At 40.2% G+C, this 14,548-nt stretch overlaps 1 protein-coding gene across 1 annotated transcript in view; it reads right to left on the bottom strand.

The window, feature by feature from the left end:
* LOC126175583 (neural-cadherin-like) overlaps positions 1 to 14,548 on the bottom strand; it is a 162,374-nt gene that overhangs the window by 66,452 nt on the left and 81,374 nt on the right. Inside the window, exons 12-14 of the mRNA XM_049922443.1 lie at positions 11,844 to 12,188; positions 1,539 to 1,652; positions 1,212 to 1,398 (exon numbers count right to left, since the gene is read on the bottom strand). Coding sequence (XP_049778400.1) covers positions 1,212 to 1,398; positions 1,539 to 1,652; positions 11,844 to 12,188 — 646 coding nt within the window. The remainder of the gene's footprint in view (positions 1 to 1,211; positions 1,399 to 1,538; positions 1,653 to 11,843; positions 12,189 to 14,548) is intronic.

Raw genomic sequence — 14,548 nt, 5'->3', positions numbered from 1 at the left:
AGGATCCTTTAAAGCTGCTGTAGTAAAGACTACCTAAAAAGTGTGCGCTATGCAAGTGTCCAATCAATGCTGAAGTATGGAGTCATTTTCTAGGGAGCTTCTCAAAATACCATCAAGCTATTTAGAATCCAAAAAAGAATCAGAAGAATCATAGAAAGTGCCAAACAGAAAATCTTGCAAGCCACTCTTCAGAAAACTGCAGATTCCACACTCTTCCTCAAAAATGAAGATGTACATGCTCAAAAACAAGGCAAAAAATATATTTCCATATGCACCATAAAAAAACTAAGCTTTGCCGAACTGGAGTTCTACACCTTGGACAATAAATATTCAGGAAACTGCCAAGTAACATACAATCAATAAACAACATAGCAAGGTTCAAAGCTGCAGTAAAGGAATATCTAATTGATCACTGCTTCTGCAGACTGAAAGAGTATTTTTATAAATAATGATGTGCCCAGTATGAATAATAATTCACCAGTCTTAGCCACCGAAACCATAGTAACATTGTAATCACTGAACAAATACAAATAATGCAACAGTAATAAGTAGTGTAACCACAAGAGATTAATGATGCTAAAATGATAGAAAGAATTCTGTATTAAATGATGTCCAACATCTTATGTACATTCTATATACCAACAAGGTCTCATGGACAAATAATTAAATACTTTATGACTTTTGTCACCTTAGTGTGTATTTGGAAAAGGTTCCACAAACTATAAAGATCCAGTTGTGGTCACCTAATGCAACACAGTATCCAAATATGACAAAGTTTGTCAGAATGTATCTATCAGCAACCTAAAAGACTTTTCTATGAATCACGCCTTGTTTGTGAATACAAGTGAAACCACTTATTACCTATTAATGGAATGATATTTCTGTTCATTCACCATAATTTGCCTATACTTCAGCATGAGCACTAACTTATTTTTCATTAACATTAATAATAAACTGTGTTTTTATTTGAAGATATTGTGACTTTATTTGTGTTTAGAATATCTTACATGTGAATTAAAGAAAGTCAGTTTTATGAAATTTTAATAATTTGTTGAAAATTGGCATGTGCCAGATATTGATATACTATCTGCTATTTGGTCAGATAGTAAAATTAAGCCAGATAGGTCAGATACTTGATAGGTGCCTGATATCCATTTCATCTCTGATCATGATTTGTAAACTGAGTGAAACAACTTATGAACAGATCTTACCATTCTTATAATCAGCAAAAATTTCCAATGTATTCATGCCTAGGTACTCTGCTTTTCCACCTGCATGCACACCTTCCTGTTTATCAACAACTAATAGCTGATGTCCTTCAAATGAGGTGGTCTGATTATATCTAGTAAATTCGCCATCATCTAACTGGAGGATAGATAGTGAGCCATAACGTGAAATCTGAAATCCAAATGAGTTAGATTAATAAATGCTCCTATGTCCATAAGATTATAGTGTAGCTTTACTTTAAAAATAATTGTAACTACACATACAAGAAACTTAATTTTTTTAAGAAAAAGTGAAGGAATCCCATTACTTGCCTTTACAGTATGCCAGTTGCCATCGCTGATGTTAACATAACTTAAACAGACAGACTGTTCTTCAGTATGTATGCTGTTGAGGTTGTAACGGAAACATAAGCTTCCATTTCTTATCTAGAAAAGACAGGGAACTCATTATTCATGTGACACAGAAAATAAACAAGAAAGTGAAAAAATTGCACCATTACATGTAGATATATAAAGAACTGTAAAACCACTTAGAAGCATATGTTGTATTTTGTACTTTTTAGCCAAACGTATCTCCTTTTTCTTGTATGATGAAAAATCTTTTGTTCATCAAAGCCACATGATGATTTGCAAAGCCTGCATGCACACCCTCCATGTGGTTCACATTGGGCAACATTAATTCCAAGCACTTTAAAGGGATGCAGTTTAATAAAAGTTTTTGTGGATTTATGAAACAATGAAATATCCAGCATGGAATAACACAATATCTTGAAAAGAATTGTTTATGACTGAGCATGTGGAGCTGATGCTGAATCGTACACATGCACAACGAAAAGACTGCCATACATTTTAGCTTTCAGTCAAAAGGCCTTTTCTGAAGTAGAAAGCACACACACATTCACAAAAGCACAGCTCCACACATGTGGTCACACATGGCCACAGTCCAGTCACAGCAGCCAAAGACAGTGGTCATGTGTGAGTTGTGCTTGTGTGAATGTGTGTGTGCTTTCTACTTCAGATGAAGGCCTTTTGGTTGTTGCTGTTGTTGTTGTTGTGGTCTTCAGTCCTGAGAGTGGTTTGATGCAGCTCTCCATGCTACTCTATCCTGTGCAAGCTTTTTCATCTCCCAGTACTTATTGCAACCTACATCCTTCTGAATTTGCTTAGTGTATTCATCTCTTGGTCTCCCTCTACGATTTTTACCCTCCACACTGCCCTCCAATACCAAATTGGTGATCCCTTGATGCCTCAACACATGTCCTACCAACCGATCCCTTCTTATAGTCAAGTTGTGCCACAAACTTCTCTTCTCCCCAATCCTATTCAATACTTCCTTATTAGTTATGTGATCTACCCATCTAATCTTCAGAATTCTTCTGTAGCACCACATTTCAAAAGCTTCTATTCTCTTCTTGTCCAAACTATTTATTGTCCATGTTTCGCTTCCATACATGGCTACACTCCATACAAATACTTTCAGCAATGAATTCCCGATGTTAACAAATTTCTCTTCTTCAGAAACACTTTCCTTGCCATTGCCAGTTTACATTTTATATCCTCTCTACTTCAACCATCATCAGTTATTTTGCTCCCCAAATACAAAACTCCTTTACTACTTTAAGTGTCTCATTTCCTAATCTAATACCCTCAACATCACCTGACTTAATTCGACTACATTCCATTATCCTCGTTTTGCTTTTGTTGATGTTCATCTTATACCCTCCTTTCAAGACACTATCCATTCCATTCAACTGCTCTTCCAAGTCCTTTGCTGTCTCTGATAGAATTACAATGTCATCAGCGAACCTCAAAGTTTTTATTTCTTCTCCATGGATTTTAATACCTACTCCGAATTTTTCTTTTGTTTCCTTCACTGCTTGCTCAATATACAGATTGAATAACATCGGGGAGAGACTACAACCCTGTCTCACTCCCTTCCCAACCACTGCTTCCCTTTCATGTCCCTCGACTCTCATAACTGCCATCTGGTTTCTGTACAAATTGTAAATAGCCTTTCGCTCCCTGTATTTTACCTCTGCCACCTTCAGAATTTGAAAGAGAGTATTCCAATCAACACTGTCAAAAGCTTTCTCCAAGTCTACAAATGCTAGAAATGTAGGTTTGCCTTTTCTTAATCTAGCTTCTAAGATAAGTCGTAGGGTCAGTATTGCCTCACGTGTTCCAACATTTCTATGGAATCCAAACTGATCTACCCCGAGGTCGGCTTCTACTAGTTTTTCCATTCATCTGTAAAGAATCCGCGTTAGTATTTTGCAGCTGTGACTTATTAAACTGATAGTTCAGTAATTTTCACATTTGTCAACACCTGCTTTCTTTGGGATTGGAATTATTATATTCTTCTTGAAGTCTGAGTGTATTTCGCCTGCTTCATACATCTTGCTCACCAGATGGTAGAGTTTCGTCAGGACTGGCTCTCCCAAGGCTGTCAGTAGTTCTAATGGAATGTTGTCTACTCCCGGGGCCTTGTTTTGCCTCAGGTCTTTCAGTGCTCTGTCAAACTCTTCACGCAGTATTATATCTCCCATTTCATGTTCATCTACATCCTCTTCCATTTCCATAATAGTGTCCTCAAGTACATCGCCCTTGTATAGACCCTCTATATACTCCTTCCACCTTTCTGCCTTCCCTTCTTTGCTTAGAACTGGGTTTCCATTTGAGCTCTTGATGTTCATACAAGTGGTTCTCTTATCTCCAAAGGTCTCTTTAATTTTCCTGTAGGCTGTATCTATCTTACCCCTAGTGAGATAAGCCTCTACATCCTTACATTTGTCCTCTAGCCATGCCTGCTTAGCCATTTTGCACTTACTGTCGATCTCATTTTTGAGACGTTTGTATTCCTTTTTGCCTGCTTCATTTACTGCATTTTTATATTTTCTCCTTTCATCAATTAAATTCAGTATTTCTTCTGTCACCCAAGGATTTCTACTAGCCCTTGTCTTTTTACCTACTTGATCCTCTGCTGCCTTCACTACTTCATCCCTCAAAGGTACCCATCCTTCTTCTACTGTATTTCTTTCCCACATTCCTGTCAATTGTTCCCTTATGCTCTCCCTGAAACTCTGTACAACCTCTGGTTTAGTCAGTTTATCCAGGTCCCATCTCCTCAAATTCCCACCTTTTTGCAGTTTCTTCAATTTTAATCTACAGGTCATAACCAATAGATTGTAGTCAGAATCCACATCTGCCCCTGGAAATGTCTTACAATTTAAAACCTGCTTCCTAAATCTCTGTCTTACCATTATATAATCTATCTGAAACCTGTCAGTATCTCCATGTACCGTATTTACTCGAATCTAAGCCGCACTTTTTTTCCAGTTTTTGTAATCCAAAAAAAAACCGTCTGCAGCTTAGAATCGAGTGCAAAGCAAGCGGAAGTTATGAAAAATGTTGGTGGGTGCCGCCACAACTAATTTCTGCCGTCGAATATATGTAGCACTATGCAGGCATGCTTTGTAGGCACAAAGATAAATACTGGCGCCAAAACCTCTGCATCAGTAAATAAATTAAAAAAAAAAAAGTGGAAGACGAGGTTTTTTCTCCGCCGCGAGTTTCGACCACTGCATTTTCATACATTATCCGAAGAAGTAAATACAAATTCCGTATTGTTCATCTTCGAATGTAGCACAATTTCAGTGTACTACGAAAATCTGACTGGCAAGACTGTTTGGGATGTTTGTCAATATGGCCAACTCTACGTTCTGAATTTTTTGCTATCTGTGAGAAGAGATGGTTGCTAATAGGAACCTGATGAAATTTGAAACACATACAGTATTCTCTTCACCATAAGAATAATACGAATATAAACATTTTGCCATGTATTCTTTCGTGTTTGCTGTTCTCTCATTTAAATCCTGTCTGCCTAATAAACTACGAAACTAGAGTGAGACAACAGCAAATGCAGAAGAATATACGTATCGTGTCATGTTTATATTCATATTATTCTTATGCCTAATAGTGATACAATCAGAAATGAAGCACAGCAAGTGAGTAGATTTTTAAATCAAAGATGACTCTAATTTCTGTGCAGAATTTGATGTAATATAGAAGCGGCCGCAAAGATTTTCAAATGGAGAAAAATTTTCGCCTAACTCTCGTTCAGAACATGTTCTATCATACGCAGTCTATTATTTGATTCTTGTTGATCATCATCAAAGAAAGCAGCAGTGTAAGTAACAACAAATAGCAGTCTCTTGCCATTGTTTCGCTAATGAGACGATTCCTCTCTCTTCTTTCTTTTTTTTTAAATTGTACTCGGCGGTAGCGCGCACAAAAGCAAGCCATGCCACGAGCCGCGACAGGCCGTAAACACTCACTATCAAAATGTGACAAACAATGCATGACACAGTGCAGTAATGCATTTTCAGCTTAAGAATGACACAAACACCTATAACAAAGAAAACGGCACTTATCAGCTCAAAGCAAAATAAGCAATCGATTCAAACCAGACGAAGCACGTGAAAAAGGAAGGGCACCCGTATAAATACAGATGGAGCGCCTGACGCATAGCAATGGCTACCTGGTAAAGCTTAACTGCTAAGCTTATGACTCGAACCAAACTACTGTAGCTGTATCGTCATTCATTCGACCTTAATTGTGTCTCATATTACAATGGACCAACTTTGTTTCGATTTGGAGGTGCGGCCTAAAACTTTTCTGTCCCCTCGAATTTCGAGTCTCAAATTTCAGGTGCGGCTTAGATTTGGTAATTTTTTTTTTCCTTTATTTCGAGTCTCATTTTTCAGGTGCGGCTTAGATTCGAGTGCGGCTTAGATTCGAGTGCGGCTTAGATTCGAGTAAATACGGTATATAACCTTCTTTCATGATTCTTGAACCAAGTGTTAGCTATGATTAAGTTGTGCTCTGTGCAAAATTCTACCAGGCGGCTTCCTCTTTCATTTCTCTCCCCCAATCCATATTCACCTACTACGCTGCCTTCTCTCCCTTTTCCTACTGCCAAATTCCAGTCACCCATGACTATTAAATTTTCGCCTCCCTTCACAATCTGAATAATTTCTTTTATTTTAGCATACATTTCTTCAATTTCTTCGCCATCTGCAGAGCTAGTTGGCATATAAATTTGTACTACTGTAGTAGGCGTGATCTTCGTATCTATCTTGGCCACAATAATGCATTCACTATCCTGTTTGTAGTAGCTTACCCGCATTCCTATTTTCCTATTCATTATTAAACCTACTCCTGCATTACCCCTATTTGCTTTTGTATTTACAACCCTGTATTCCCCTGACCAGAAGTCTTGCTCCTCCTTCCACCGAATTTCCCTAATTCCCTCTATATCTAACTTTAACCTATCCATTTTTCTTTTTAAATTTTCTAACCTACCTGCCCGATTAAGGGATCTGACATTCCATACTCCAATCCGTAGAATGCCAGTTTCCTTTCTCCTGACAACGACATCCTCTTGAGTAGTCCCCGCCCGGAGATCCGAATGGGAGATTATTTTACCTCCGGAATATTTTACCCAAGAGGACACCATCATGGCCTTTTGGTACAAAGCTAAAATGTAAAGTATGCTGGTGCAAGCTGTCACCAGCACATCAGACAGCAGAGAGATTGATAGAGGCCAAAGACAAACTCAAAAGAAATGCATCGCCAACACTCTCTCGACTGCTAGTATTTGGTTCGCTGCCACAGATAGGAGGGGCCAGTCTGTCACACACACCAAATCAGTCATCCAGTCATCCAGTGAGTCGAGTCGAGTCATCAGTTGCAGCCCAGTGGGAATTGCAGTCACAGTTAGCTCAGCCTCTAGCTCAGACTCAGGCAGCCCATAGTGACCAGTGTAGTGTGCATAGCTGGATGTATACTTCACCAGCAGTGAGGCTAATGTGGACTATAAAGGAAGAGCTTGTACCACAACACCTGGACTATCTTAAGTAACATCTTGTTCTTATGAATAAAGAACCCTGTTAATACATGCATGCAGTTGTGTCATAAAGAGAGGACACCAGCCACCAACAACATCCTCTCCTTGCTTCCCATGGTACAAGCCTACAGTAACAACAAGATGACACAAAATATAGCATTCTTTTTGTTGTGTATGTCTGCAACTCACCATCTCCTCAATGTGGTGAGTAGCCATCTATCCTTTTTGCAATATTATTGTGGATTTTTTTATGCTGAATTGATTCAAATAGATGTTCCTATTAAAAAATAAATTTTGCTTATTTAGTGTACATCATCTGGCAAGGTCCTGAAAATAGACTCATAATATTTTGGTTGGAACTTCCTTAAGTTTAGAGTTGCTGTCGAGAGACATCTTTGAGGGTGTGGATGTCATCATGTGCCCTTGCTAGGAAAGTTTTCAGTTTTACTCATTTACAACCAAGTCATTCATCCAGTAAATTTTCTTTTGGTATCTGACACAAAGTGGACAGTGTTTTTGTGACAGATTTTTTTCAAGTTTTGGATTTAGGGTTCACAAATATGTGAAGTGCCTTTCACCCCCAAAAAACTCTCTGTGATCATCAAATTTTCTATCTGGATTAGGGAAACTAACTGATTTCAAAGCCCACATCACGCTTAAAGTGACAGCTGCCCAATGTTTCTTCAAAAGTGTGCTGGGTGCGTCTTAGCCTAAAGGATGCCCTCAAAACAGAACTTGACCCACTTAATCATAAAGATGTGTTAACGCCTATTCCCCATAGTCAATGGACCAATCCATTGGTAACAGTATGCAGATACAAAGGCACCTTGAGACCTAGTGATGATTTTAAAATAATGCAGTGACATAGACTGAAACCAGGGCCCAATGCCAAAATCCAGATGTTGACCAAGTGACACTGGCTCAGCATGGCCATGCCAGTGGCTCCACAACTACCACCTAAGTGCTGGGGCAATAGCTGGCATTCGAGGCATTTTAGTGGTGCTTGGCGTGCTGCATGTGTGACCTCCCCACAACAAGATATGCCGTTTCATGTATAAAAGCTAATCATTTGGCAAGTCTGACTATGGTACAGTGGGTGACTTTGAATTGGTATCCACTCTGCATTGGCTTTCAACGTAAGGCTGCCAACATTCTTTTGCTGTCATGACTTGACCGCCAATCTGGGGTTCCATCTGCAACCTCACAGATCAAACTAAGGTCAGCCCAAAACACCTGTACTCTGACAGCATCCTACAACCACCAATCTGCTGTTCAAGCCTGGGCAAAACTGGAATTGACTTGCTTCACACAGTTATGAGAGCAGAGGTGTTGCAGCTTGACACTGCATTATGAGGTAGTTGAAATGCTCAACTGGCAAGGTCACTGGTGAGCTGTGTGGATGAAAGCACTAACATCAGCACATCATTGCTGACTCATCCCACCATGAGATTCATTGGCATCTGCCCATCTCCTTTGGGCACAAAGTCTCTTTGCCTGTCTAACTTGAGAGTTAGTAAATTATTGTCGCCTCTGGTTGCCTTCATCTTCTGCACCTGTTCTCTACCACTGTCTGTGAACTACTGACCCACTCCAGTACAGTAATGATAAATAAAAAAGCTGAAGTGGAAGCACATCCCCTACCCACCCTGTTGTTTCCAAAGCACCTTATTCAGTAAACCTGATCTTGCAGATAAATGGTTTCAAATTCTCTTGGCCACAACAGCACAAGCTTTCCTAGTACTCAATACTCCACATGGCCTCTACCGTAAAAATCAGTTGCCTTTTAGAATTGTGTTGGCTCTGGCCATATTACAGTGTTTTATGGATTATTTACTACAAGGTATTCCAAACTGTGCCACATATCTTTGTGATATCTTGGTTAGAGGTGCAACTCCAGAGCACCATCTCCATAACCTTGAGCTCCTGTTCCAGACATCTGCAGCAAAAGGAATAAAATGCAGTCCGCACAAATGTGTTTTCTTGCAACTATCCTTGACATATTTGAGGTTAAGTCTCCTGGTCAGTGACCTCTAACAAATGCAAGATTACATCATGGCTGCCACCCACAAGAAAATGGTGTCAGATACCCCCACATAATGCTCTCTGTTGTTTTATTGCAACTTTTAAGGCCACCCCTATTGAAGGCCCTACTTGACAGAGCTTCATAGCCAACCCCACCACACCCACACAGAAATGTGTCACCCACTGTTAGTGCACATTGCCATCAAAGCCTTTTCCTTCTGTGTGGGTGCTCCCAGTTGGGGCCTGTGAGTTTGAATGCCACCCTACCTGTATTTGAAGACAATCTCCATCTGTCCTGTGTCCATTATGGATACTATGTGATTCACCCACAGACTCTTGAGACATCCTTGAAGTCAATTTCATCTCTGCCATCCTGATTAATAGCTGGCCTTTTCCTTGCCTCAGTGAGCCCTGCAGCAAGGGTGACTCTTGAACTCCCACTGCGCCTCGTCCTGCCCCATCCTTCTGCAGCAGCATCCATGGACATTGATCCATTATCTGTCCCAGTGACGGACCCTCCAGGCTATAAACAACCTACATTCTTCTCTCCCAGTAGCCATTGCCAGGGGGGAGGGGATGATGGATGTAGTAGTGCCACCTGACATCACTATGTCACTTTGAAACATTGCTATTGATTACTGCGGCACCACCACTACTTGTCATCAGGAGTGCCCTCTGATGAAATCACGTCAGACATTGCACATAAGCCAACCTAGGGGAAGTCAGAGTCAACTGTAATAAAATAAATGAAGAGTACAGCAACCAGCATATTGATTTGTTTTACTTTGGACCCTGTTTGTTATTGGTGGAACTCCGATATCATGTACACTGTATTTTGGTTGGGATGGTTACTTAAAGTAGTTTGCACTAATCCAGGAATATTCTGTAACAGATCTCACTTTATCAAATAAATCAGTGGGATCCCCACAAGTTTTGTGTGTAACTTGACTATGCAAAAGTAGAGGGTCATAACTTATGTACACTCTAAGACAGAAAAGAGATGCACCTTGAATTACCCAAATGGGATGGAAATCAGTGAATGTGACATACATGTACAGACAAACAAATGATTACAATATAAGAAAAATCTGATAATTTATTCAAGAGAAAGAGTCTCACCAATTTAGCAAGTCATTAATTTGTTGATCCACCTCTGGGTCTTATGCAGGCAGTTACCTGGTTTGGCCCTGAAAGAGTTGTTGGATGTCCTCCTGAGGGAAATTGAGCCAAATTCTGCCCAATTGGCACATTAGATCATCAAAGTGCTGAACTGGTTTGGGGTCCCTCCTGTTAATGCTCCAAACATTCTTGATTGGCCAGACATCTGAAGACCTTGCTGGCCATGGTAGGGTTTGACAACCATGAAAATGGGCTGTAGAAACTCTTGACTTGTGCAGAAGGAAATGATTTTGCTGAAGTGTAAGTTCTGGGTGCCTTGCTATGAAGGGCAACAAAATGGAACAAAATGGGACATAGAATATCATTGATGTACTGATGTGCTGTAAGGGTTGTGCAGATGAGAACCAAAGGGGTCCTGCTATGGAATGAAATGAAAACCAGATGGTCACTTGTGGCTGTTGGGGCATATGGTGCGTGGCAGTCAGGTTAGTATCTCATTGCTAGCTATGGCATCTCTTGACATGTCTTTGTTGGTCATTTGGGCATGGAATCTCATTGACTGGAGTAGAATTGTCTTCAGTGATGAGCCCACTTCAAAGTGAGCCTCAATGACAAGCAAAGACCTGTTTTGAGACACCTGGGACAGTGGGGGATACCAATCTGACTGTCATCCACTATACAGCCAGACAACCAAAAGTGATGGTCTACCGTGCTATTTCATTTCAAGCAGGTGCATTTTGGTTGTAGTCCACAGCAACTTTACAGCACAGCAGTACATCAGTGATGTTCTATGTCCTGTTTTGTTGCCTTTCATCAAATCCATCCTGGGCTAGGCTTACATTTCAACAAGATAATGTGTGTTTTCACATGGTAAGAGTATCTATTGCTTGTCTTTGTGCTTACCAAACCCTACCTTGGTCAGCAAGGTCACTGCATCTCTCTCCAATTGAGAATGTTTGGAGCATTATTGGCAGAGCTCTCCAACCAGGTCAGTATTTTAATGATGTAATGAACCAATTGGACAGAATTTGGCATGATGCTGCCCCCCCCCCCCCCCCCCTCTCCCAGGAGAACATCCAACAATCATATGAATCAATGCCAAGCTGAATAACTGTTTGCATAAGGACCACAAGTGGACCAACACATTTTTGACTTACTCAGTTTGTGAAGCTCTTTCTTTTGAATAAATCATCCATTTTTTCTCAAATTTTAATCATTTGTTTTCCTGTACACAATCACATCTACTGATGTCCATTTCGTATGGATAATTCCTTCATTATGCATCTCTCTCTGTCTCTCTCTGTTCTCTCTGTCTATTTCTCTCTTCTCTCTCCCCCCTCCCCCATCTTTCCTTCATCAGATAATTAATTGTTCTTTGATGCTTCAGTAACTGTTCTACCATACTATTTTTTTCTGTTAGGATTATTCTTCTATGACATGTCATTAAACCTATTATGCTTTTTAATGTCACATGAATTCAAGCAAACCTTAATATCTACATCTACATTATGTGTGATTTCATCAGTCTTGCATTTCTTTTATACAGTGAAAATAAGACTCTGATCACAAACCTCAAGAATGGCATATTCCTGTGAGACCTGGTCAGCAAGGCGGAAAAGCTCTCCTTCAACCTCTTCTGTTTTGAATCTCATCTGCATGACTGTGGTGAAATGACTGAGTTCAAATGATAGTGCAAACTTAATGTAACTGTGAGGCAGGAATGTGATGGGTTTCGTAGGGACAGAGCAACTGGGGCCACTCCATCCCACATCACACCAGCACTGTGGTGCTGCTCCTGTCAGGTCTGCTAGACATGTGCCATGTGCTGTACAGTTGAGCTGGCTGCATGCTGCCTTTGTGTGAGAGCAGCCCGTAGTTGTACCCACAGACAGCAGAGGATCAGCCAAGTCCACAATCTGTGAGAGAACACCAGAGAGGGTTTTATTTTCACTAACTGAGGCAACATTTAAATAAGCACATCTACTGAATTAATAAGTAAACTTCTCTATTTCTATTTAAAAACACACAGATATTTACAGAAATATATTTATATGATGATAAACTAAACAAAGTGAAACCCAAAAATTATTCTTCTATTCAATAATACATCTCATGGAATAACAATCTAAACACTGAATCTGTACAACACATGGATCTAAGCCTGAGGGGCACTATATCTACAATAGTTCTAATTCAGCTATTTTTACCATTTCATTAGCAACCTCAGTATTGCAACAGTTTGCATATATCTGTTATGTTTGGCTTATTCTAAGGGCTTCTATGCTCTGTGTAAAAACTAAGATTGGTCACTTTTCAGGAGACTGATCAGCTTCACTTGTAATTTGTACATTATTTATGTGATAAATCTGCTGTCAGTATTAAGTTTTATCTTTTATTGATGATCCTTATCACATATTTGGCATCTGATTATACACTGACAGAAAAAAACTCAGAACACCAAAAAATAATTAATGCAGATTAATGACATTTTAGAAATACCTTTGTCTCAGTAACATACTTAAGTGATTAATATTGCAAGATCACAGGTTAATGTAAATGAGAGATAATCCATTGCAAATGTGAAATAAATCAGTGTGACCATCATAATGTTGAATGCAAGCATGAAAATGTGCGTTATGTTCTACATATACATCTACATCCATACTCCGCAAGCCACCTGATGGTGTGTGGCGGAGGGTACCTTGAGTACCTCTATCGGTTTTTTCTCCCTTCTATTCCAGTCTCGTATTGTTCGTGGAAAGAAGGATTGTCGGTATGCCTCTGTGTGGGCTCTAATCTCTCTGATTTTACCCTCATGGTCTCTTCGCGAGATATACGTAGGAGGGAGCAATATACTGCTTGACTCTTCGGTGAAGGTATGTTCTCGAAACTTTGACAAAAGCCCGTACCGAGCTACTGAGCGTCTCTCCTGCAGAGTCTTCCACTGGAGTTTATCTATCATCTCCGTAACGCTTTCGCGATTACTAAATGATCCTGTAACAAAGTGCGCTGCTCTCCATTGGATCTTCTCTATATCTTCTATCAACCCTATCTGGTACGGATCCCACACTGCTGAGCAGTATTCAAGCAGTGGGCGAACAAGCGCACTGTAACCTACTTCCTTTGTTTTCAGATTGCATTTCCTTAGGATTCTTCCAATGAATCTCAGTCTGGCATCTGCTTTACCGACAATCAACGTTATATGATCATTCCATTTTAAATCACTCCTAATGCGTACTCCCAGATAATTTATGGTATTAACTGCTTCCAGTTGCTGACCTGCTATTTTGTAGCTAAATGATAAAGGATCTATCTTTCTGTGTATTTGCAGCACATTACACTTGTCTACATTGAGATTCAATTGCCATTCCCTGTTGTACAGGTACGAGATGTCAGTTTGTGGAATGGAGTTCCATGCCTGTTGCACCTGGTTGGTCAATACAAGGGCAGTTAATGCTGTTTGTTGATGACACTGAAATTGTCATCCAATGATGTCCTATATGTGCTCAATTGGAGACAGAGCTCATATCTCATGATCAACTAGGCCAAGGAAACATGGGAACACTCTGTAGAGCATCGTTGGTTACAGCCGTTATATATGGATGAGTGCTATCCTGTTGGAAAGTACCCCCTGAAATGCTGTTCATGACTGACCGTACAACAGGTCATATCACCAGGCTGACATAAAAATTTTCAGTCAGGGTGTGTGGGGTAACCCTGCGAGTGGTCCTGCTATCATTCAAAATCACACCCCAGAGCGTAACCCTATATGTAGGTCCAGCGGGTCTAGCATGCAGACAGGTTGCTTGCAGGCCCTCAAATGACCTTCTAACCAACATATGACCATCACTGGCACTGAGACAAAATCAGCTTTCATCAAAAACACAACAGACCTCCCCCTTGTCCTCCAATGAGCTCTTGCTTGACACCAATGAAGTTGCAAATGGTGGTGGGTTGGGATCAGTGGAATGCATGCTCAGAGTGTCTGGCTCTGAGTTGTCCTTGAAGTAACTGATCTGTGACAATTGGTTGCATCACCATGGTCCCAACTGCTGCTCAAATTGCTGCTGCAGATGGAATATGATACACCAGAGCTGTATGCCAAACACAGTGCACAGTGGCCTTCCCTCTCAGTAATGCACATGATCATCTGTAACCCAATCTTCTTGCGACTGTATATTCTCATGCCCACTGCTGCCAGCAATCTTGTACAGTGGCTACATTCCTGCCAAGTTTTTCTGCAATATCATGGAAAGTACATCTGATTTCTCGTAGC

The sequence above is a fragment of the Schistocerca cancellata genome, chromosome 3 (assembly GCF_023864275.1).
Source record: "Schistocerca cancellata isolate TAMUIC-IGC-003103 chromosome 3, iqSchCanc2.1, whole genome shotgun sequence".
Taxonomy (NCBI): Eukaryota; Metazoa; Arthropoda; class Insecta; order Orthoptera; family Acrididae; genus Schistocerca; species Schistocerca cancellata.
The sequence above is the reverse complement of the archived record's forward strand: the minus strand, read 5'-3'. Positions and strand labels throughout refer to the sequence as shown.